The sequence below is a fragment of the Trichechus manatus genome, unplaced genomic scaffold (assembly GCF_000243295.1).
Source record: "Trichechus manatus latirostris isolate Lorelei unplaced genomic scaffold, TriManLat1.0 scaffold00199, whole genome shotgun sequence".
Taxonomy (NCBI): Eukaryota; Metazoa; Chordata; class Mammalia; order Sirenia; family Trichechidae; genus Trichechus; species Trichechus manatus.
In genome coordinates, this window is record NW_004444135.1 from 3,136,056 (window position 1) to 3,158,324 (window position 22,269).

The following is a 22,269-nucleotide window of genomic DNA, read 5'->3' on the forward strand; positions in this document are numbered from 1 at the left end:
TATTTTTGTTGTCTTGGAATCTTTTTTCCTATTTTTTTTTTTTCTGTCACATTTTTAATTGGTCATTACAATTAAATTTGTATGTTGCCCTTATAGTCAACAACTTTGCTAAAATTCTTATTATTTTGTAGATTTTTCTTAGACATACTCTTTGTTCAGCTGTGTCTAATATGCTGTTTAATCTATTAGTCCACTTCAGTGACAGCTGCTCACTAACAGATCCAGTTGGTTCTATATCTAATATGCTCACTCTTTTTCCATAGTGTTCTATTCTTTCAGAATTCTTTCATTAGTCATTTTCAACAAACATTATATGGTCTCTCTTTCAGACTATCTAGGATTTCTAGCTATTGAGGTGCCATTTCTCCTACTTGCTGTATCTGCTTACTTTTCTGATGGTGATCTGCTTGTTCATAGTCAAAACCTCTTCTCCTAAAAATGCAGAACAAAATTCTCTCTCTCTTGCTCTCTCTCTCTCTCACACACACACACACACACACACACACACACACACAAAGACTACACTTACTGGCCTGACAGAGACTAGAGAAACCCCAAGAGTATGGCCCCATACACTCTTTCAACTCAGTAATGAAGTCATTCCTGAGGTTCACCCTTCAGCCAAAGATTAGAGAGGCTTATAAAACAAAAGAAGACTAAAAGGGCACACCAGCTCAAGGGCAAGGACGAGGAGGCAGAGGGAACAGGAAAGCTGGTAATAGGGAACCCAAGGTTGAGAAGGGGAGTGTGCTGACATGTTGTGGGGTTGGCAACCAATGTCACAAAACAATACATGTATTAATTGTTTAATGAGAAACTGGTTTGCTCTGTAAACCTTCATCTAAAGTACAATAAAAAAAAAATTAAATAAACAAAAAACCTTTTCTCTTCCTCCACCAACTAGGTCTACCTTCTTACCCCGTTTCATCAGTCTTGCAGTAATTCATGCAGTTACACAATTCATGACCACTACAGCCAAACTTCCAATGATTATTAACGAAGTACACAGAAGGAAATTTGCACATACTGAAATTTTCCAGGTGGGGAACTTAAACTTAGGAAGGGAGTGAAAGCAAATACTTCAGGGAGATTGTCTTACAGGTTATAGACCAAGTCCTAGGATACAAGCAAAACAACAACTCTCATTTCATGGCAAATGAAACTGAAAATGATCACCTTCCATACTTTGACAGGATGATGGAAAGGAACAACTTGATCCCTGTTCTGAGGCCAGCTGTGAAAAAGGAATAATTACAAGTTTACTTACCATTGGCAAACCTCTCTCCAATATAGTACTGTAACTCTTCTACGTTCGTTTTTGTCTGGTTTGTAACAGGATCAACATAATCTTTAGTTGCTGTGACATTCAGAAACTGACTCTGTTGGGGGCTACAGGTCAGCTCACAAAACAGGTTCATTAGGTTATAAAAACAGGATGGACATCTAAAGAAAAGCAAATCATATTTTGTATGATTTCACAGATAACAGAGATAGCAAAAAGTTGATTTAAAATATACAAATAAAACTATTGTAAAGAGACAAATGAATTACCATAAGAATACACTCAGCTCACTAACTCTACACCTAATATCTCATGTTAAAGACATCGCTTTAAAAACTGCTGTAATTGTATTTTGTTCAGATGCAATTTCAAAAGGAAGAAATTACTAAGTCACTACTTAGAAAACCAGGTGCCCTCTACTTTTCAATCATCTGAATTAAGCTCTAAAGCAAGCAGTACTTTTCTAAATTACACACACAAAAATTTTTTTTAACAATATAAAAGTAATGTAACTACATTATGGAAAATCACTCTTAAGGTAAACAGTTTTCTATGAAACAAGCTTGTTTCCACGTTACTACATATAATCTAAAGAGCCCCAGTGGCACAACGGTTAAGCACTTGGCTGCCAACCGAAAGGTTGGCAGTTTGAACCCACCCAGAAACTCTGCTCGAGAAAGGCCAGGTGATCTCCTCTAATAAACATTATAGCCTAAAAAACCCTATGGGGCAATTGTACTCTGTCACATGGGGTCGCCATGAGTCGGAATTGACTTGATGGCACCCAAAAACAACAACATATAATCTCCATAATCATAAATTTTGATGGCTGTGTGATATTTCATATGGCAGGTTTTTTCTCATTATTTGTTACTATAAATAAAGCTTCAGTGTCTGGTAATAACATGGGGAAAATGCGGCTGTCTCTTATGTTTGTGTCCATCATGCCTCACCCAGGGTGGGTGCTTGAAAATGTGTTTTGACTGAAGGGAGGGCTCCGATCTGGCTCCCTTAATGTTCACCTGCCTTCCACAAGGTATACTGGTCTGATCTGATTTTCATTTTTTGATCTATTTATTATATCACGTGTTGTGCCGAAGAATGATTGATTTAGTGATAGTTTTCCACTCTGTATTGTCAATTTAAACTTCTGGCAAGTTAATAAGTGGCAGCTGACTTGTACTCTGTCACCTGCCGTATTGCCTGCAGAGATAAACACTTTCCCCCTCTTCAAACGTGCTTCACAAACATTTAAGTCTGACAAACTCAGAAAGACGTCACAACCTGCTGTTCTAAAAGAACACTCGAGCTTGTTCTTTTGAACATTTGAGAGTTACTGTGTGGGCCTAGAGAAGACCGTTGATTATGCAACCCTTTACACTGCTGTGGTTGCAGAGAACAGACTGGGCAGGAAACCAATTTGGATAAAGCCAGACAATTACACCAGAATGCGCTTGTTAACAGCCACCAAAGCCCAGCTCTGATGACGACCAGGACCCTAGCATAGTTTTACCACAAGAAGAGAGAATAATGCACAAATCGGAGAAGGAGAGGAGGGAGGAGACATATGTGACTACATAACGAGGGTCCCAGGCCAGAGTCTCAGCAGGAACCCCAGGATCCCCTTCCCATAGCACACAGAGCCTCAAGCCTGAAAGAACCTAGGCCAAAGCGCAGATACCCTTTGGAGTGAAGCTATCTTAGAGGAGAACCAATGAATATAACAAGAAAGAGGACCAAGTCTGACAATTATAACTTTATTTCTGACAAGTCATAAGATTGCTTTCTTAAAATAATACAAAACAAAAAAAAACTGACTTTTTCAAAGGAAATCAGAATGTGACTAGTTAATAAATATACCTAAAAAAAAACCTATTTGTTCTGTTTGCCCCAGCGGTCAACCTACCTGGACAGAAACTGTAGAGGCAGCTGCAGGTTGTCTTTCAGCGTCCGAAGCTGCTGAACGTCGCAACAAAGAGTAACATTGTCAAAGAAGAATCCTGGACAGAGCTCCTTTGGGGCGAGCGAGCACAGACATCAGAGCAGCAGAGTTAGAATAAGGACAAATACTCCTCAGTGACGTAAGACAACTTCATTCGTGTAATCCTTTTCAGGTACACGAGGGTGAGGAACATATGTGCAAAGTTCTTGGAGAATTCTTTTAAAAGGCAATCAATTTACTACAAGTAGAGGTAGTAGACACATAGCTAATTTTTTTCTTTTATGAAAGCTTGCTCTCTTCCCTTGACAACCATTTTACCTCTTCTTAGGCTTTAAAAAATGTTTTTATTGTGGTGAAAATATACACAACATTAAAAAAAAAAAAGAAAAACAACCCTGCCACATAGGGTTTCCTAGGCTGTAAATCTTTATGGAAGCCGATTGCCACATCTTTTTCCCATGGAGCTGCTGGTGGATTCTAACTGCTGACCTTTCGATTAGCACAAGTGCTTAACCACTGCGCAACCAGGGCTCCTGTTTACACACAACATCAAAAAAAAAAAAATCCAAACCCACTGCCACTGAGTTGGAAATTCTGACTCATAGAGACTCTATAGGACAGAGTAGAACTGCCCCATGGGGTTTCCAAGGAGTAGCTGGTGGATTCGAATTGCCGATCTTCTGGTTAGCAGCTGAGCTCTTAACCATTGCGCCACCAGGGCTCCATAATATATGCCAATTCATCAATTTCTACATGTATAATTCAGTGACACTGATTACATTCTGCAAGTTGTACAACCATTCTCATCATCCCTTTCCAAACTATTCCACCACCATTAACAGAAACTCAGTGGCCTCTAAGCAATGACTCCTCCCTCCTCCTCCCCTCCCACCCCGGTAACCATTAATAATCTTTGGTTTCTATATATTTGCTTATTTCATATAAGTGAGATCATCTAGTATTTGTCCTTTTGCGACTGACTAATTTTGCTAAGCATGTTTTCAAGATTCATCCATGATGTGGCATGGATCAGGACTTGATTTCTCTTTACAGCTGAGTAATATTCCATTGTATGTATATGCTATGTTTTGTTTATCCATTCATCTGTCGATAGACATTTCCACCTTTCGGCTATTGTGAAAAGTGCTGCAATAAATGTTGGTGGACATGTGTCTGTTGGTGTTGCTATTTTCAAGTCTTTTGAGTATATACCTAAGAGTGGAATAGCTGGGTCATCTTAGGTTTTTTTCTGTGTTTATGTTCAACCCAAGTGCTATTTACTATTTCCATCAGTCACTGCGAGCAAAGACAGATGCCTTTAATAATTCTGATGAAAGAAGCAACTGAGTCCAGAAGATCTACTATGTCAACTTGGTTTTACATTATGTCTCTAAAATCAGTCTCTTCAACCTGGTATTTCCAGTTCTTTTCTAATATCCCTGTGTACCAGGGATGATAAAAGGATAACCTTGATAGCAGCCAAAATTTACAGGCTCTTCAGAGAAAACACAGGAATCACCAAAATGAAGAGAAGACAAAGAAGACATAGCTACTCAGTCGCAGAGTCCATTCAAGTCCTGAAATCTAGGAACTAAAAAAGGCTAACTTCTAATATATTTTGCAAAACCTGCAAAGAGCATTTGAGGAACCAAGGTTTGTCTGTAAATAGTAACCTGTGGTTGTGAAATCTTATGAGATATAAAGTCAGTTCGTGAACAATTAAGCCTCTGGAGTTATGTTAGTTTCTCTGCCATTGTGTGCTAAATATAGGGGTTTGGGTAAGATTTAAGCCCCCTCATCCCATAAAAATATTTAAGATATATTCATAGAGGATCTCTTGGTCAGTGTTTTATGTTCTCAATGCCCCAGACAATGAACTTACCTGCACCAAGTCATACCCATCCTTTGGCAATGGTTTTGGTGGCCCAGAATATTTGCAATTGTACCTCTTATCTCCAGTTGCAATCCCACACTCTCCATACCAAACACAGGACTGGGAAAACACCTACAGAAAGTCAACACAAAACTGTTACCAGGGCCTCAATACAAAAAAACATTTTCAACAACAAAAAGAGCCCACAGAAGCACAATTATAGAACCTTTTAATGTTACTTTGAGGACTAAAGTGCAACCGACCCAAGCCATGGTATTTTCAATTGCCTCATATGCATGTGAAAGCTGGACAATGACTAAGGAAGACCAAAGGAGAACTGACGTCTTTGAATTACGGTGTTAGCAAAGACTACTGAATATACTGTGGACTGCCAGAAGAACAAACAAATCTGTCTTGGAAGAAATACAGTCAAAATGTTCCTGAGAAGCAAGGATGGTGAGGCTTCGTCTCATATACTTTGGACGTGTTATCAGGGCGACCAGTCCCTGGAGAAGGATTTCATGCTGAATAAAGTAGAGGGTCAAGGAAAAAGAGGAAGACCCTCAAGGAGATGGACTGACACAGTGGCTTCAACAATGGGCTCATACATACCAATGATTGTGGGGATAGTGCAGGATTGGGCAGTGTTTTGTTCTGTTGTACATAGGGTCGCTATGAGTCAGAATTGACTGGATGGCACCCAACAGCAGCAACAATTTTACCTTCAAAATGAAGTGACAGCAAGAGGCATTCATTAAGCATTTTGAAAAATATTAATTAGAATGGACCAAATGCACAAAGTGAGCTTGTCAAATAAGCTGGTGGAGAAGATGGTAATGGAAGTCACTTATTTACATGATTTCAACTTTCTGCTACTTTACTTGCCAATATGAGTATGTTACCTAGTTCCACGTAAGATCCCTAAGAATTACAATGTAGAGGAAAGCAAAGCAGTATGTGAGTTAGCAATTTAATAAGGCACTAGTATGCACATCTGCCCAACAAATTATATAAGCTCTAAACAATGAAAGAACACTCCCACATATATTTAGGTTAATTAATATCAGTACAACATCAGTAACATGAAGAACAAAATAACAAGCATCAATAAACCCTAAGTAAGACTGGAGGAGCAAGAATGAACAGCTTACCCTTGAGAATGAAGTAGAAAACAAGTACTAACTTTAAGGAAAATCACCAATCTTAAAAGAAATGTTAAAAATCTCTTATGCAAAGATTTCTCTAGAGCCACTCATATTCCCCATGTGAGAGTCACAAGGTTGTCAGAAAATTCAGAAGGGGGAGGGAGGGCTCAGTGTGAATCACTGGGTCAGCATCTGGCTCCAAAGGGTGTGCCCTAAGTGCCACCGAGCCTTTGCATCACAAAGTCACAGAGCACCAGAAGCCAGGGAGAGCCCTGGATTACCATGTCTGTCTAGCAGGGAAACTCAGGATATTGGGGAAGGAAACTTGGCTCCAACATGACTAGTGGCGAAGCCATTTTTAAACATCTGAACAGAAGCAACAGCATGAATACTAATTCCTGGCAGTGACAGTAGCACAGGACTTTAATACATGTGCAGAAAGTTAATTCAGTCAGTGATGGCCCTCAGGGTCAAGATACCCGACTCGTAGCAACCCTGTAGGATACAGCAGGACTGCCCATAGGGTTTCCAAGGCTGTAATCTTTACAGAGGCACACTGCCACATCCTTGTTAGAGCAGCTGGTGGGTTGGAACCGCCAACCTTTCTGTTAGCAGCCAAGCACTTAACCACTGTGCTACCAGGTCTCCTTAGGGTCTAGATACAAATCCCGAAGCAATCCCTGAAGCCCTAAAACCATGAAAGAAAAAACACCCAGGAGGTTGAAGTGGGTATGTGTGAGGGAACCTGATAAGACAGAGATCCCCAGGCTGTGGAAAATTCCACTGCCTCAAGCAGCTTGCACGGCACACCCTGCAGCTTTATATAAAAATCCTAGGTCCTTTGCTTGGCATGCCCCATAGCTTTACATTAAAATCCTGGTTCCTATGTTTGGCATGATCCATAGCTTTACATTAAAATCCTGGTTCCTATGTTTGGCATGATCCATAGCTTTACATTAAAATCCTGGTTCCTATGTTTGGCATGATCCATAGCTTTACATTAAATTCCTGGTTCCTATGTTTGGCATGACCCATAGCTTTACATTAAATTCCTGGTTCCCCTCTCCTTAACTGCTGCCCAAAACTACAGGAAATTGGTGAAAACTGGTTTAGGAGTCATGCTGACATTCAGGATAGCCTTTTAGCTCATTAAGTACCTCATACATAGTAACTTCCCTGCCTCTAGGTGGAGTTTAACCACCCTTTTCTGAACATACGATGCATGAAATAATATGTAAACCCCATTGCACCTGCGTAGTATGATTAAGAATGTTGCTAATATAACTTGTATGAAGTTCCTACTTGTAAACCCCTTAAAAGTAACCTTCTCCCTCACCCCTGCTGAGCAGTCTTGGCGGCAGCAGCCCTGATTGTTCCTTTCCTTGCACAATTAAATAAAGGCACCTTTCTACTCTCCCACATTGGTCTATCGTTTATGGGCTGAGACGAGTTGTGCCGAGCAGAACCTGGGGTTTCCACTTGGCAACACTAAGGAGTCTCTTAATTGTCTTTGAATTCATTCTTTAATATGTTAAAATATAAATTATGACTTATCCCTCTTTTGGCTCCTTAAAAGTCACATGTTTAGGCCACAAGGAGAGAAATTTTATAAATGAGGAAGTGCCAAGCATTGAATAAAAGTCACAATATCAAACCTTTGGGAAGAAGTTGCAAATTCTACCACTATTTTTATATAAGGAGATTCGTGATTGTTATTCCATAAATCAAGTGATTCTAAAACCTCTGCTTACTCTTACGACGCTGGGAAAGTACTGCAACTCTGGGTTTCCAACTAAAAGGTCATTACCCTTCTGAAGTGTGAAAAGGCAAAGGCTGAGTAGAAACGGAGGAAACTGCAGATGCTCACATGTAATTTAAATACAATGGACTCCTCCCAAGACCTCTCCACAGACCAACCAGGCAAGCAGGTCTTAGGCTTTAGGGGCACCTGGCATCTTCCACGACTGAAACCCAGTCAACACACTATAGTGGCACGATAAACAGGACGGGTGTCTGGGGTCTCAATTCCCCTTCCTTAGCACTTGGCCTCACAGACAAGATGACCTAACGCTGTTTAGTTCCTTTTCGCAAAGATCACCCTTTTATAATTTACATCATTTATTTCACATCCAAGTTCTGTTTCCACCTACCTGGTGGAAGGAAGGAGCACACAGAGTGAGGTCGGGAGTCCTGGGTTCTAAGCCTCAGCGCTCAGGAGACTCCATAAAGGTACTTGTTGAGGGAGATCACACCTGGAGCATATTCCTTAGCCTTGCTGAGGGGGAGTTTTCCTACCTGTGAAAGGAAGCTGATAATCTCTATCTCACAGGTTGGGTGTGAAGATCAAATGAGGGACTACAGGTTGAAGCACTTAGTAAACTAGAAAGCACTATAAGGTTGAATGCAAGGAATTATTCTTAATGTCTTCCAACGGTGTGGGACCTCAGCCGAATCCCAAAGTTCTTTAAAAAACAAACAAACAAACAAACCTGACCTTTGGGCCCAGGAAATGTGGCCTTGATTCAATGCTCTTAGGTTTGCTTCCCAAAAAGTCATTCTGCCTAAAGAAGTAGTCCGAAGCCAGTGGGGTCCAAAGGCACATACTGTGTTCCATGCAGGGCTTCCAACCAGTTTGTTCCAGTTTGAACCCCTGCTGAGACTTCGCATTTCTAACAAGTTCCTAGGCGATGCTGCTGGTTAGGGACCAATTCTGAGAACCAGAAGTAGAGCAGTGCTCCCAAAATTTATTATACATAAGAATCACCTGGGGATCTTGTTAAACTGTAGATTCTGATTCAGTATATCTTGGGGGTGGAAATGCAAACTATTAGCAGGGGTTCAATATGGTTCGAAGTCCTGGTTTGATGTCATGTTTTAAATGCTCTTCATGTAGTAATTAATCCTCACAATATTTGATGAGGTAGGTGCTATTATTATACCCATTTTACAGATGAGAAAACAAGGGTACAGAGGGACTAAATAACTTGTCTAAGGTCACACAAACTGTGGCAGAGGCAGGATTCAAAACAGACTCTCAATAAAATATAACGAGCTGCGTTACTGAGCTCCTTCCTCTAGCAGCCACCCTCCCCGCCATCCAACCTTGTGTGAGGGCAGAGCACATGGACACTCACAGACACAGCTGACTGGTGGGGGAGGCCTCTTTCCCACTCCAGCCTCTCTCTACTATCACTCTCTTCGCTTCCATCTCACCTCCAGCTGACAAGGAGAGCAGTCTCCCTTACCCCAGGCCCAGCTGCCACTACGTTCCTGAGCCTCCTCAGAGGCCACACTCCATCACCTGACCTCTTTCTCTTCCACATTTCCAACCTCACCTCTTTGTTGGTCATTTCACCTGCTCCTGTCTATAAATACTGCTCCAACTTCATTCACAGACCCCTTCTCCCTTTCTACTTCAAATGACACCCAACTTCTCTCCAGCTGCAATTCCAACTACCTGCCTGACAGCCCCATATGTTCAAAATGAAACTAATCCTTCCTTCAAAGCCTGCCTCCATTACCACTCCCTCTTCAACAGGGTTTAAAACCTGTCACCTTTAAAACCGACCTTCCCATGAGTAACCCACTGCCAACTCCTGCAGAGGCATCCCCATCCTTCCCTTCCAGACTGAGCCCATAAACATCTCTGTTCAGCCTTTGTCATCTCTCATTCAGACCATGGCAATGTCCCTTACACACAGCTGCCAGGTGGATCTTCCTCAACAGTGGTGCCAAAGTTTTCTGATCCTCAGAAACATACAATCCACCCTTCCCACCGCCTGTGACACAAGCTCCAGATGCTCCACCTGGACTGCCAGAGCAGCACTCGCTGGTACCAACACCAAGGACACACTGCACTATCAGGAGTTCCCATGCCGGCCACACACTTCCTTTTTTAAACAAAGCACTGATTTCCAAACTTAAAATGTCTGGTTAAAAGTTGACTTTACTCTGACACGAGAAAACCTCTGTGGTGATCTGAAAGCATACTCAATGATAATTTGTTTGGGGAAGGAAGTATGCCCGATACTGAAATGAAACCCACAAAAGTTTGTGGTCTGCCATAGCCAAAAAGTGTACCCAATCAAAACGTAAGCTCAGGCGTTCTTCATGTATCGAAAAAGCCCAGGGGCAGGGCCCGCAGAGAACACCTCCTCAGTTATCACTGAGGTTATTAAGCAGACAAGAGTGACTGTCAGTTCAAACAGGATCAAAGACTATATATCCAGTGTCACCTGACATACTCAGAGTCTCCAGTGATATGTCTTGTTAAAGCCCTGTTTAAGTACCGATGGGCCAAGTCCAAATAATGATCATCTTTCACAATGCATCTCGTGTTCACTCGCCCATCTTATGGCGCTATTTATAACCACAACAATGATCTTATTTGAGCATTTTTAAATCTCACCAATTCCTAAAAGGTTAAAAATAAATGATTGTAAAATTATTTTCTTTGCAGTCAATTCAAACACCACAGATGTACACAAAATAATACCGAAAGCCTTCTCACTCCCCCACCTCCCTTCTTAGATGTTCCCATTTTTTTCCCATTCCCATTGCTGTGAGGGGATTCTGACTCATAGTGACCCTACAGGACAGAGAACTGCCCCACATGGTTTCCAAGGAGCAGCTGGTGGATTCGAACTGCTGACCTTTTGGTTAGCAGCCAAGCTCTTAAATACTGCACCACCAGGGCCCCTCTCAGATGTAACCAGGCCTAATTATTAGATCTGTGGTCTTCCAGGCTTTTTATTCCTCCCACAAGCAAACATATTTAGATGTATATGCACAAACACATACAATTGCAATAACCTTTAAATAGCTTTTTCACCAATAAATCTCTACCACCCTCCACTTTGGATCCGAAGGCTAGACTCCAGTCTTTGTCTCCAGCCACAGAAAATCAAACTCATCCATTGTTTTTTCCAAAGGCTTCCATCTTCCTCATCCTGGAACACCCTCCCTAATTATCCCTTCTACCAGCCTCTCCCAAGACTCGTTTCCTCCTGAGTGTAATTCAGACTCCTTTCATCTAGTTCTAGTCCTCTGCTCCCTCAGCCAGCGAGCTGTCCTTGAGAGAAGAGGCCGGTCAGCAGGCAGCAGCACTTGGCAGAAGGCCTGAAGCAAAGCTGAGCTCAGGAGGATCCACCATCACTGTCCCAGTCGGCAACCAGTAGATGTTCTGTGCCCACAGTGCTCTGTTGGGTGATATACCTGTTTCTGACACACTCCACAGCTCCTGTGTGGCTCCCCTAGGGCAGGGGTCAATGAACTTTTTCTTAGAGGGTCAAATACTAAATATTGTAGGCTTGTGGGCTATAAGGAAACCCTGGTGGCATAGTGGTTAAGAGTTTGGTTGCTAACCAAAAGGTTGGCTTTTCAAATCCACCAGGCACTCCTTGGAAACCCTATATGGCAGTTCTACTCTGTCCTATAGGGTCACTATGAGTCAGAATCGACTTGACAGCACTGGGTTTGTTTTGGTTTGGTGAGCTACAAGGTCTCTGTCAAAAATACTCAACTTTCGAGCCCCCTTGACGGTGAAAAGCAGCCATAGACCACAGGCAAGCGACTGGGTGTGGGCATGTCCCAAGAAGGCGTTATTCAAAAAAACACGATGTTGCCCAGGCTGCCGTTTGCTGGCTCCTGCCTTACGATCAAGCACCATTTACGTTTATAAGAATCATAAAGTTGTGTATGCACTGGAGGGAAGCTCCGAGTGTATCTTCTCGCTTTTGTCTCGACTCCCTTGAAAGCCCGTAAAATCCTAAAGGGCAGAGTTCAAATATTATACTTCCTTTGACATACAGAATCTCATCCAGTGTTCATCAACTGAGAAATCGTCAAAAGTCACTGTGGGTGAAGGGCATTCGACTGGATTATGTCGTAAATTCAGAAATTAAAACTGCTGGTTGTTTTGGCTTTAACTCCAAATCTGGCAGTTACAAGGCTAGAGTGCCTCTGCTTTTAAAGGTCAGATCATGAGGCTGTTTCACAATATGCTCCAGAGTTTAATTATCGGGTATATGACTGGATAGGAAACCTTCTTTCAACAGTAATAGGACCAGTTCAGGAAATTTTTTTTTTTTTTTTTTTAAAGCCCCTTTTCCTATACGTGAGCAACTATGGCAATCTCTAAATCAGATTCTACAAGGGAGCTCTAAGAAAGCTCATGTTATCATATGGAGAAGCACCAAGTATTGCCAAAGACTCCTACACTCCAGGGTGCCTTTAGTAAATCCTACTGAAGCATTAACTAACTCATAGTCACATCCTCACTGGACATCAGCCGCACGCCAGGCACAATGTTAAGTGATTTTTCGCTCATTGCCTCATTTATTTCTCAGATACTCTATGGGGTAGTACTGAAGTATTTTACAGGTAAGGAAACTGAGGCTCAGAGAAGCACTTTGAGGTTACCCGGATTTTCAGTGACAGAACCAGGAATGAGAATCATGATTTTGAATGTCCAGTGAAGTGTTCTCCCCATTCCTCTTGCCTGCCCCCATCCCAGGTACTGCCCCTTCAAACTGATACAGCCCAGGTTGTATACTGATGTATCCTCAGAACACGAGAATACACCAGAGACGGGCCGTCCCATCCACCGTGATCCTGCACAAGTGTCCCTCTTTCTACACAAACTTGTTCCCTTGTAGAAATAATGACTACCATTTACATTTTTTTTAAGTACATCTCTAGGTGTCAGGTAATGATACACTTTCTCATTTGGGAGGAGAACTTCAGTACTTGACAGTCTTCTCGCCCAGACACACACTCTGCCCCCTACTACACGTAGAGTGCAGACTGGGACCCCTCACTTCTTCAGCTGCCGCCCTAGATGGGCAAAGCTAATAGGAGAACCTGGAGACACAGCCAGTACCAGCTCCAGAGCAGGGGAGGCTGCCGGTGGATTCTACTGCCCCGTGCCTCTCCACGGAGCAAGCAGACAGGCTGGTCTGGCCAGTAAGGGCAACCCAAAATGGGGGAGGAGGGATTGGTTGGGGGAGTCATATCCAGAGATTCAGCCGCCTGTATGTCCTCTGGAGTCAGGTAGGCAGACCAAACAAATATGGCAGGACATTTGGGTGCAGGCTGGGATGGTCTGACTTCTCTTGGAATTGATTGCAGGAACTCTGTATTACAGCCAACCTGGTGTGAACCAATCCACATTAGAAAGGATAGTTTGTGTGTGTACCAGGCTGGCCTGTATGTGGGTGTTTAAGTCAGACATTTTTAGAGTTAGATGGGCTCAGCTAGTCCAACTCTTCATTTTAATCTGTAAAATGTTTATTTAAACTCTCTAATTTGTAGTTTTTTAAAAGTGACTTGCTCAAGGCCATACTGCTAGTAAGAACTAGTCTTAGAAATTCTAACCCACAAATTTGAAAAATTACCCAAAAGCCACAAGACTAAACCAAAACCATGAGAATGGATGTCAGAATATACTGTCTAGATTTTTCCTACGGAATGTCACACAGCATGGCAAATGAACCCTGGGTCAGGCCAACAGGCTAATTCCATCCCTGATTTATTACTGGCTATGGAATAAGCCATAGTGGAGCCAGGAACATGCCTTGAATGAGATGTCTTACTGGCCAAGTGCAACATCTACTTGCTGAACATCCATTCAACTTAGCTTGCTAAACATGAATAACCTGGTAGCGATATTTTGAATTTGAACAAATTAGAGCACAGACATGGTTCAAGCCCCACGCCTGTCATTTACTTGCTATGTGACCTTGAGACAAGTTAGAGCCTTAATATTCACATTTGTAATACAACAAAAACAGCATCCTACCTATCTTGGAGGATTGCTATGAGGAAAAACAAGATCAGTCATGTGACAGCAACAGAAAACTATGCAAAAATTAGGTAACTTTTTTTTCTCTTTAGTCCCCTTTAATCTAGAACCCTGCCATTTTTAAACTGCTTTATTGAGATAATTCACATACTATAAAATTCATCTGTTTCAAGTGTACAGGTCAATGTTTTTTAGTAAAAATTGGGTTAACTTTCTCCCTTATATTCTCTAGTTTTCCTCTTGTCCACCTGGTACAAGTTCATTTACCTTCCAAAGCTCAAAGCTGGGTTCCTCATAGTATTTTGTTCTTACCTTTATTAGAGTGCTTCTCTCCATAATGTTATTTTTTATGTATCCAGGCTTCCCCTCATCAACTATGAACATGACAGGGATAGAAACTACTACTATTTACATAGCACTTTACAGTTTACAGACTGCTTTCTGAATAGGTCAGTTCTTTAGATCTTTGCATCCTACATTGTGCTCATAGCAACCACTCTGTTTACGGGAAATTAATGAATGACAATAATTTGAGTTCCTCTTTTGACCTAAGGGACAGTAACAAGATGAAGAACACATTTTAAAACTTTCCTCTCAAATTCCCCAACAGCACACTTGCAGCAAGGAGAGGTGATTTTGTTTTTGTTTTTCTTGCTGTGATGCAAAGAATTTAACTTTACCCAAAGGATTTGGTCTTTGACCCAGGCTCCTGAGAAATAACTTCTAAAACCTTAGAATTTCCCAAGTGATTGAAATGTCTTTGATGAGGCCTCCAGATCACACTTGAGTTTTTGCTAACAAGGTTTCTTTTGGGTAGGGGCTGGCCAGGCCAGGAAAACCCACCATGTCATTATCAGCAGACCTTGGTGGCATGATTCAGTGGCATGATTCAATGAATCATGGCTATGTAATGAAGCCCCAATAAAGGCTCTGGACACAGAAGCTCCATGGGCTTCCTGTGTGTGAAAGACATTGATGCACATGGAAGCTCTTCACTGGAAACCCTCCCAGACCTCCATATGCATATGTTCATTTGTATCTTTTTTGTTGTAACAAAACTGTGATCACAAGTATAGGGCTTTCCTGAGTTCTGTGAGTCATTCTAGCGAATTATCAAACCCAAGGGAGTAGTGGGAGCCAGCAGGTCAGAAGTGAGAGTGCCTGGGGACCCTGGAGCTTATGGCTGGCATCCTGAGGGGGTAGAGGGAGAGCCCAGAATGTGTAGCCAGTAGGTCAGTAGTAAGGGTGTTGTGGGGATCCCCAAGCTTGCAGCTGGTGTCTGAGGTCTTGGGCAGACTTGGCAGTCTGGAGGACTGTGCCCTTTTAATTTGTGAGATCTGACCTGGCTTTGGTGGTTAGGATCAGAGGAAGTACTGCATGTGCAGCTGAACTGGACCTGACTTGAAGAGATTGGAATTGGAATTAAATTCCTTCCATTTAGTCGGTGTCCTAGCAAAGTAGAATAGATTGTATTGATTTGACTGACACCAAAGCAAGTGAAACTAAGAGGAACAGTCCAGGCAAAGGAAAGCCTGGTAGGCCACAGTTGGTGATTGTTGTCACTCAGAAAACCAACCACCAATCTAACTCTGATCTCCATTAGCTTCTTAAATCCCTCCCTCACTTCATCTTCCCCAAAACCCACTTTGAGGCCCAACGATTAGGTGATTAAGAAGAGTCAAAAGACCTGGAGGGTACTCCCGAAGCCACGGCCCCTGGACGCTCTGTTAACCCAGAACTAAAACCACTCCTAAAGCCCACTCTTCAGACAAAGATTAGACTGGACAATAAAACATAAAATAATACTCGTGAAGAGTGTGCTTCTTAGTGCAAGCAGATACACGAGACCAAATGGGCAGCTCCTGCCTAGAGGCAGGATGAGAAGGCAGGAAGGGACAGGAGCTGGTTGGATGGACACGGGAAACCTGAGGTGGAAAGCGGGAGTGTGCTGTCACATCAGAGGGATTGCAATATGTGTATAAATTTTTGTATGATGACTGGCAATATATGTATAAATTTTTGTATGAGAAATTAACTTGAACTGTAAACTTTCACCTAAAGCACAATTTAAAAAAAAAAAAAAAAGAAGAAGAAGTCAAAACTCAAGAGTCCTGACCTTACTTGGAGATGGATAAAATATATCTAGTTCGTGACCTACAGGAGCTTGCAATTTAGTGATTCAATTTAGACAATATTCATTTATCTTTCCACCCCACCCTCAGAAGTAGGCATTGTTGCTAGTCTCATTTTACAGAGGAGAAAACTGAGGCTCCAGAGGATAAACCAAGCACACCCCTGCTAAAAGGTGGGGTTAAGACTGACACCCAGGTCTTTAAACTCAGTCTTTTGCCAGGTAGATTTAGCACTTCAGAAGGAAGGCAACCTGGTTGGGGGAACAGGATAACAACTTTACGGATGATATAGCATTTGAATTATACCTTGGGAAATGGGCAGAGTTCTGATACCAAGTCATTTACTTTGGTGGAAGGGCAAAATGCTGCCTGAGATCAGACTGCTGTTCTTAGCTGCCGTTGAGTTGGCACCCGACTCATGGTGACCCCATGCAGAATGAACAAAATGCTGCCTGGTCCTGCACCATCCCCATGATTGGTTACAGATCAGACTGTTGTGATCCACAGGGTTTTCCTTGGCTGATGTTTGGAAGTAGATCACCAGGCCTTTTTTCCTAATCTGTCTCAGTCTAGAAGCTCTGCTAAAAACCCATTCAGCATCATAGCAACATGCAAGTCTCAACTGACGGGTGGTGGTTATACACGAGGTGCGCTGGCTGGAAATCGAACCCAGGTCCCCCTCAGAAAACGCAAGAATTCTACCAACGCCCGCGCTTCAGCAGTAGGTATGTGCCCTTCTTAAAACACCCTGAAGAGCACCCCTTTTGGGGGAATGGAGTGTGGGGAAGGGTTACTCTGGAAACAGAGATCATATTGTCTTCAAACCAGAGAGAGATTCTTTGTTCTGGATAATAAGACAAACACTGAAGGAATAAAAAGACCTATTCAGCAAGTCGTTTTCTCTCTGCCCACCCATCAAAATAAAAACTCTCATTTTCCTTTGATTACTTTACTTACTTATGTTAGTAAAATATCTGATCAAAGCATCAATCAAGGGGGCGGGGGGGAGAGTAGGAAGGATTACCCACATTGACTCCAGTTTTAGATGGAGGTTCTTTGACTCTCCCAGGCCAAAAAATTAACCCGTTCCTGACGACAGGAAAAGCCGTTTTAATGGCTTAATTCCTACCCAGGCCTCCCTATGTTCCAAGTGCCTCAGGAAAAGCTTATAAAAACTACAGTCAGGAGAGATACATACTATTTCTCAAAACTGCCCACATTATTACTGGGCTGTGGGGACCCTCATCTCAGGGAACATTTAGCTCAATTGGCTTAACATAAAGACAATATTCTACTCCACCGGTCACACCCCATCTGGAGAAAAGGAGAATGAAGAAAACCAGACACAAGAGAAAAATTAGTCCAAAGGACTAATGGACCGCAACTACCCCAGCCTCCACCAGACTGAGCCCAGCACAACTAGTTGGTGCCTGGCTACCACCACTGACTACTATGACAGGGATCACAATAGAGGGTCAGGGCTGGAGAAAAATGTAGAACAAAATTCTAACTCAACAACAACAAAAAAAAGACCAGACCTAATGGTCTGATAGAGACTGGAGAAACCCTGATAAACGGAGAGGTCTCATCACCATACCTCTTGGGTAAAAACCCAAGAAATAGAAGCAATTATGTGCCTTAAAATACAGCTATTCGGTTTCCCAGACACTCTTATAGTTCAGTAACAAAGTCACTCCTGAGGTTCACCCTTCAGCCAAAGATTAGACAGACCCATAAAACAAAATGAGACTAAATGGACCCACCAGCCCAGGGGCAAGGACGAGAAGGAAGGAGGGGGCAGGAAAGCTGGTAATGGGGAACCTAAGGTCGAGAAGGGGAGAATGCTCAAATGTTGTGGGATTGGCAACCAATGTCACAAAATAATATGTATATTGTTTAGTGAGAAGCTAGTTTGTTCTGTAAACCTTCATCTAAAGTACAATAAAAAAATTTTTAAACTGCACACATTATTTGGATGACCACAAAGTGTAAAAACCATGCAATCTACTAACTTATTTAATTACTTAATTTTCTGTAAAACTTAAAAATCAAGAAAGGCAAAAATCTTCCCAGAAAGAACTTCAAACCTTATAAAGGACAGTTGGCCTGTAGTTCCGTGACAGAACTTTAATAGTACTCAGACTGAAACCAGGGGCTGCTATCACAATCTGTTCTACTTCAAGGCTCCAATCCACCTGCAGGTTTACTGAAAACCTCTGCAATAAGGAGGCTTCTAGGCATTTTGCAAAAGAGTCATGACTAACCTCTGTCTTATCCCAAATGTCCTAAGACAGACACTCATCTGCCATCAGCCTTGGATACTTGCTGTTATACTTGTTGTTGGGTGCCGTTGAGTCACTTCTGACTCATTGCAACCCTATGTACAACAGAATGAGACACTGCCTGGTCCTGATCCATCGTCTGGGATACAGTGGTTAAGAGTCTGGCTGCTAACTAAAAGGTCAGCAGTTCGAATCCACCAGCTGCTCCTTGGAAACCCTATGGGGCAGTTCTATAGACTCTATAGGGTCACTATGAGTCAGAATCGACTCGACAGCAACAGATTTGGTTTGGTTTGGTTCCATCCTCAGAATCGTTGCTATGTTTGAGCCCATCTGAAAAAAATTGGCCAGAGAAAACCTTGGATACCACCCTGAAATAAAAAGATTTCAAAGGATTTCAGATATACTAAAGTTACTTGATAATGTGAAGCCTACTAATGTGAAGCCTACCTATTAAGGTCTTTATCTAAAACTCTAGGGAAACCGAATAGCTGTATTTTAAGGCACATAATTGCTTCTATTTCTTGGGTTTTTACCCAAGAGGTATGGTGATGAGACCTCTCCGTTTATCATGTCACTTAATAACCCCAATAACTCTATTCTCAGAAGAAACTAAGGCTGAGAGAGTAACCTGCCCAAAGCTACAGAGCTAGTGAGTGGTCTACCTGTTGACCCCATCTCAAACCCTTTCCGTCCCAACCAGGTGCCCTTGGGTTCACTGTGCTTCCAGAAGTAGGCTTTTGTACAACCTCACACTGCTGCCCTCCCCCACCAACCACACACATGAAGGCGCCACCTATTCCCCTGCCTCTTCATCCTTTATTGGGTCAGTATCACCAGTCTCCTCCCAGGAACTACAGAGTAGAAGTTTAAGGAGAGCAAGTGGCCATCTAAGATGCATCAGTTGGTCCCAACCACCTGGAGTAAAGGAGAATGAAGAACACCAAAGACACAAGGAAAGTATTAGCCCAAGAGACAGAAAGGGCCACATAAACCAGAGACTTCATCTGCCTGAGACCAGAAGAACTAGATGGTGCCCAGCTACCACCAATGACTGCCCTGACAGGGAACACAACAGACAGTCCCTGATGGAGCGGGAGAAAGGTGGGGTGCAGAACTCAAATTACATAAAAAGACCAGACTTAATGGTCTGACTGAGACTGGAGGAACCTCAGAAAGCATGGCCCCTGGATTCTCTATCAGCCCAGAACTAAAACAATTTCTGAGGCCAACTCTTCAGACAAAGATTGGACTGGACTGTGGGGCATAAAATGATACTTGTGAAGACTGTGCTTAGCTCAAGTAGATACATGTGACTAAACAGGCAGCTCCTGTCCGGAGGTGAGATGAGAAGGCAGAGAGGGTTAGGAGCTGGTTGAATGGACATGGAAAATCAGGGGGGGAAAGGAGGGGTGTGCTGTCACAGTATAGGGAAAGCAATTAGGGTCACATAACAATGTATGTATAAGTTTTTGTGTAAGAGACTAACTTGAAATGTAAACTTTCACTTAAACTACAACAATAAACAATAACAAAAAGTTTAAGGAGAGGTTTTTCTAGTCCAGGGAACCTCTTAATCTACCTTCCTCTCTGATCCACTGGCCACCTCATCACTGACACTCCTACTTGAGGGGGTTAGTGGGCACAAGGGCACAGGCACAGGCTGTACCAGGATGTCCCAGAGGTTCACTCTTTCATTCTGTTTCTATTGTACTTTAGATAAAGGTTTACAGAGCAAACTAGCTTATCATTAAACAATCAATATACATATTGTTTCTTGACACTGGCTGCCAACCCCACAACATGTCAACGCTCTCCCCTTCTAGACCTTCAATTCCCGATTATGAGCTTTCCTGTCCCCTCTTTCCCTCTCGTCCTTGCCCCTCGGCCAGTGTGTCCATTCACTCTCATTTTGTTTTATGGGCCTGTCTAATCTTTGGCTGAAGGGCAAACCTCTGGAGTGACTTCATTACTGAGCTATAAGGGTGTCTGGGGGCCATACTCTCAGGGTTTCTCCAGTCTCTGTCAGATCAGTAAGTATGGTCTTTTCTTTTTTTTTGTGAGTTAGCATTTTGTTCTACATTTTTCTCCAGCTCTGCCTGGGACCTTCTATTGTGATCCCTGTCAGAGTTGGTGGTGGTAGCTGGGCACCATCTAGTTGTGTTGGACTTAGTCTAGTGGAGGCTGTGGTAGTGGTGGTCCATTAGTCCTTTGGACTAATCTTTCCCTTGTGTCTGGTCTTCTTCATTCTCCCTTGCTCCAGATGGGGTGAGGCCAGTGGAGTATCTTAGACGGCTGCTCACAGGCTTTTAAGAAACCAGACGCTACTCACCAAGGTAGAATGTAGAGCACTTTCTTTGTAAATTATGTTATGACAGTTGAACTAGATGTTCCCGAAGACCATGGTCCCCATCACTCTTTCATTCTAATCTGGTGTAATCAGCATTATATCCTCCAAACACTTCCACCCCAGTTTTCAAAGGGAAAACTGTGGACACACAAATAGCAATGTGGCGCTCATGCCGAAGGCTACAATTCCAAGAAAACCCAGGTCCAGGGAGTGGGACACCCGAGTTCCAGGCCCCGTCCTGTTACTAGTCAGTATCCTGACAAGGGGAATTCTATTGCTCCTGTTGACCTCAGTTTCCTGGGATGCAGAAAGGAGCTGAAAAGAAGCAACCTGCACTCCTTAGAAGACCAAGCCGACTTATGTAAAGCACTTGAAACTGTTCCATTTCGTACTTGAAGAAATTTTGTTTCTTTGCGTTACCTCCTCTCCGACTTCCACCTTTTAGGTGGGCAGAAGGGGAAATAAAGTGGTCAGATCTTCTAACAAATTTATAAAGAGTTCGTGTGCATGTGGCAGGAAAAAAAAGGCAGGATAAATAAATAGGTCCCTATCCTTCTCTATCTTCTCTTCTCTCTTCTGATCCCAAATCCTAAACCCAGAAATCACGTGATCACAGATGACATGAGCTCCAAACAGGTCAGATAAGTAGTCCTCAGTTACCACCCTCTTCCAAATCACAGGCTGGTGACAGACTGGAGAAGCGAAGGACCTCGCGGACCCCATCAATAGACCAACTTCTCCAGGACCGGCCGGGCCCGCAGCACCTGTGCTCCCACGCCCCGGGTCGCGCCGCTTCGGGGGACCGGGACGCCTGAGCAGCTGCACGGCCGGGGCACGGCCCGCGGCCCCCTACTCTGGGCCCGCCACGTCCCCCACAGTCCGCCCAGGTCACTCGCGGCCGCTCACCTGCGCCAGACAGAGCAGCAGCAGGAGGATGCAGAGGGCCGGGCTGCACGCTCTCATGTTGTCGCCGCGCGGGATTGGGAAGATCAGAGGGGCTCGGCTTCGTTCCGCTCCACGACCTGGGTGCCGCCTCACTTCCCCGGGCTCAGTTTCAGGACCCGGCGCAGGCGGAGCGAGGAAGCAAGCGCGGGCAGCTGTGAGCTGCGCGCGCAGGTCAGGAAGGACGAAGGCGTCGCCGGTTCCTCCTCCTTCTGGGCGGGGCCGCTGCTGGGGCTCCGGGGCTGACTAGCGGCGCGCCCGGTGGCGGGCCAGGGCCGGGACTGTGCGGCACCGCCCAGGCGACTTCTCCGCGTCCTGGCATAGTACCTCTCCCGCCCGGGCGCGGCATGAGGCTGAGGGTGGAGGGAGCTTCCGGGGGTCCTCAAACCTGGGCAGCTGAACTTTTGGAATCAGACCCGGAGGATGTATCTGGAGTTGTGCCAACAGTGCGTGGTTTTGGTGCTTTAACTCGTTTCCTTCCTTTTTGCCTCGCCTGTTCACCAGGCGCTCCTTAGAAATC

General features: G+C 43.5%; 1 protein-coding gene across 1 annotated transcript in view; it reads right to left on the bottom strand.

The window, feature by feature from the left end:
- Positions 1-21,850, bottom strand: part of NPC1 (NPC intracellular cholesterol transporter 1) — a 53,571-nt gene extending 31,721 nt beyond the window's left edge. The window contains exons 1-4 of the mRNA XM_012558936.2: positions 21,714-21,850; positions 5,107-5,229; positions 3,189-3,295; positions 1,268-1,443 (exon numbers count right to left, since the gene is read on the bottom strand). Coding sequence (XP_012414390.2) covers positions 1,268-1,443; positions 3,189-3,295; positions 5,107-5,229; positions 21,714-21,770 — 463 coding nt within the window. The 5' untranslated portion in view covers positions 21,771-21,850. The remainder of the gene's footprint in view (positions 1-1,267; positions 1,444-3,188; positions 3,296-5,106; positions 5,230-21,713) is intronic.
- Positions 21,851-22,269: the final 419 nt, after the last annotated feature.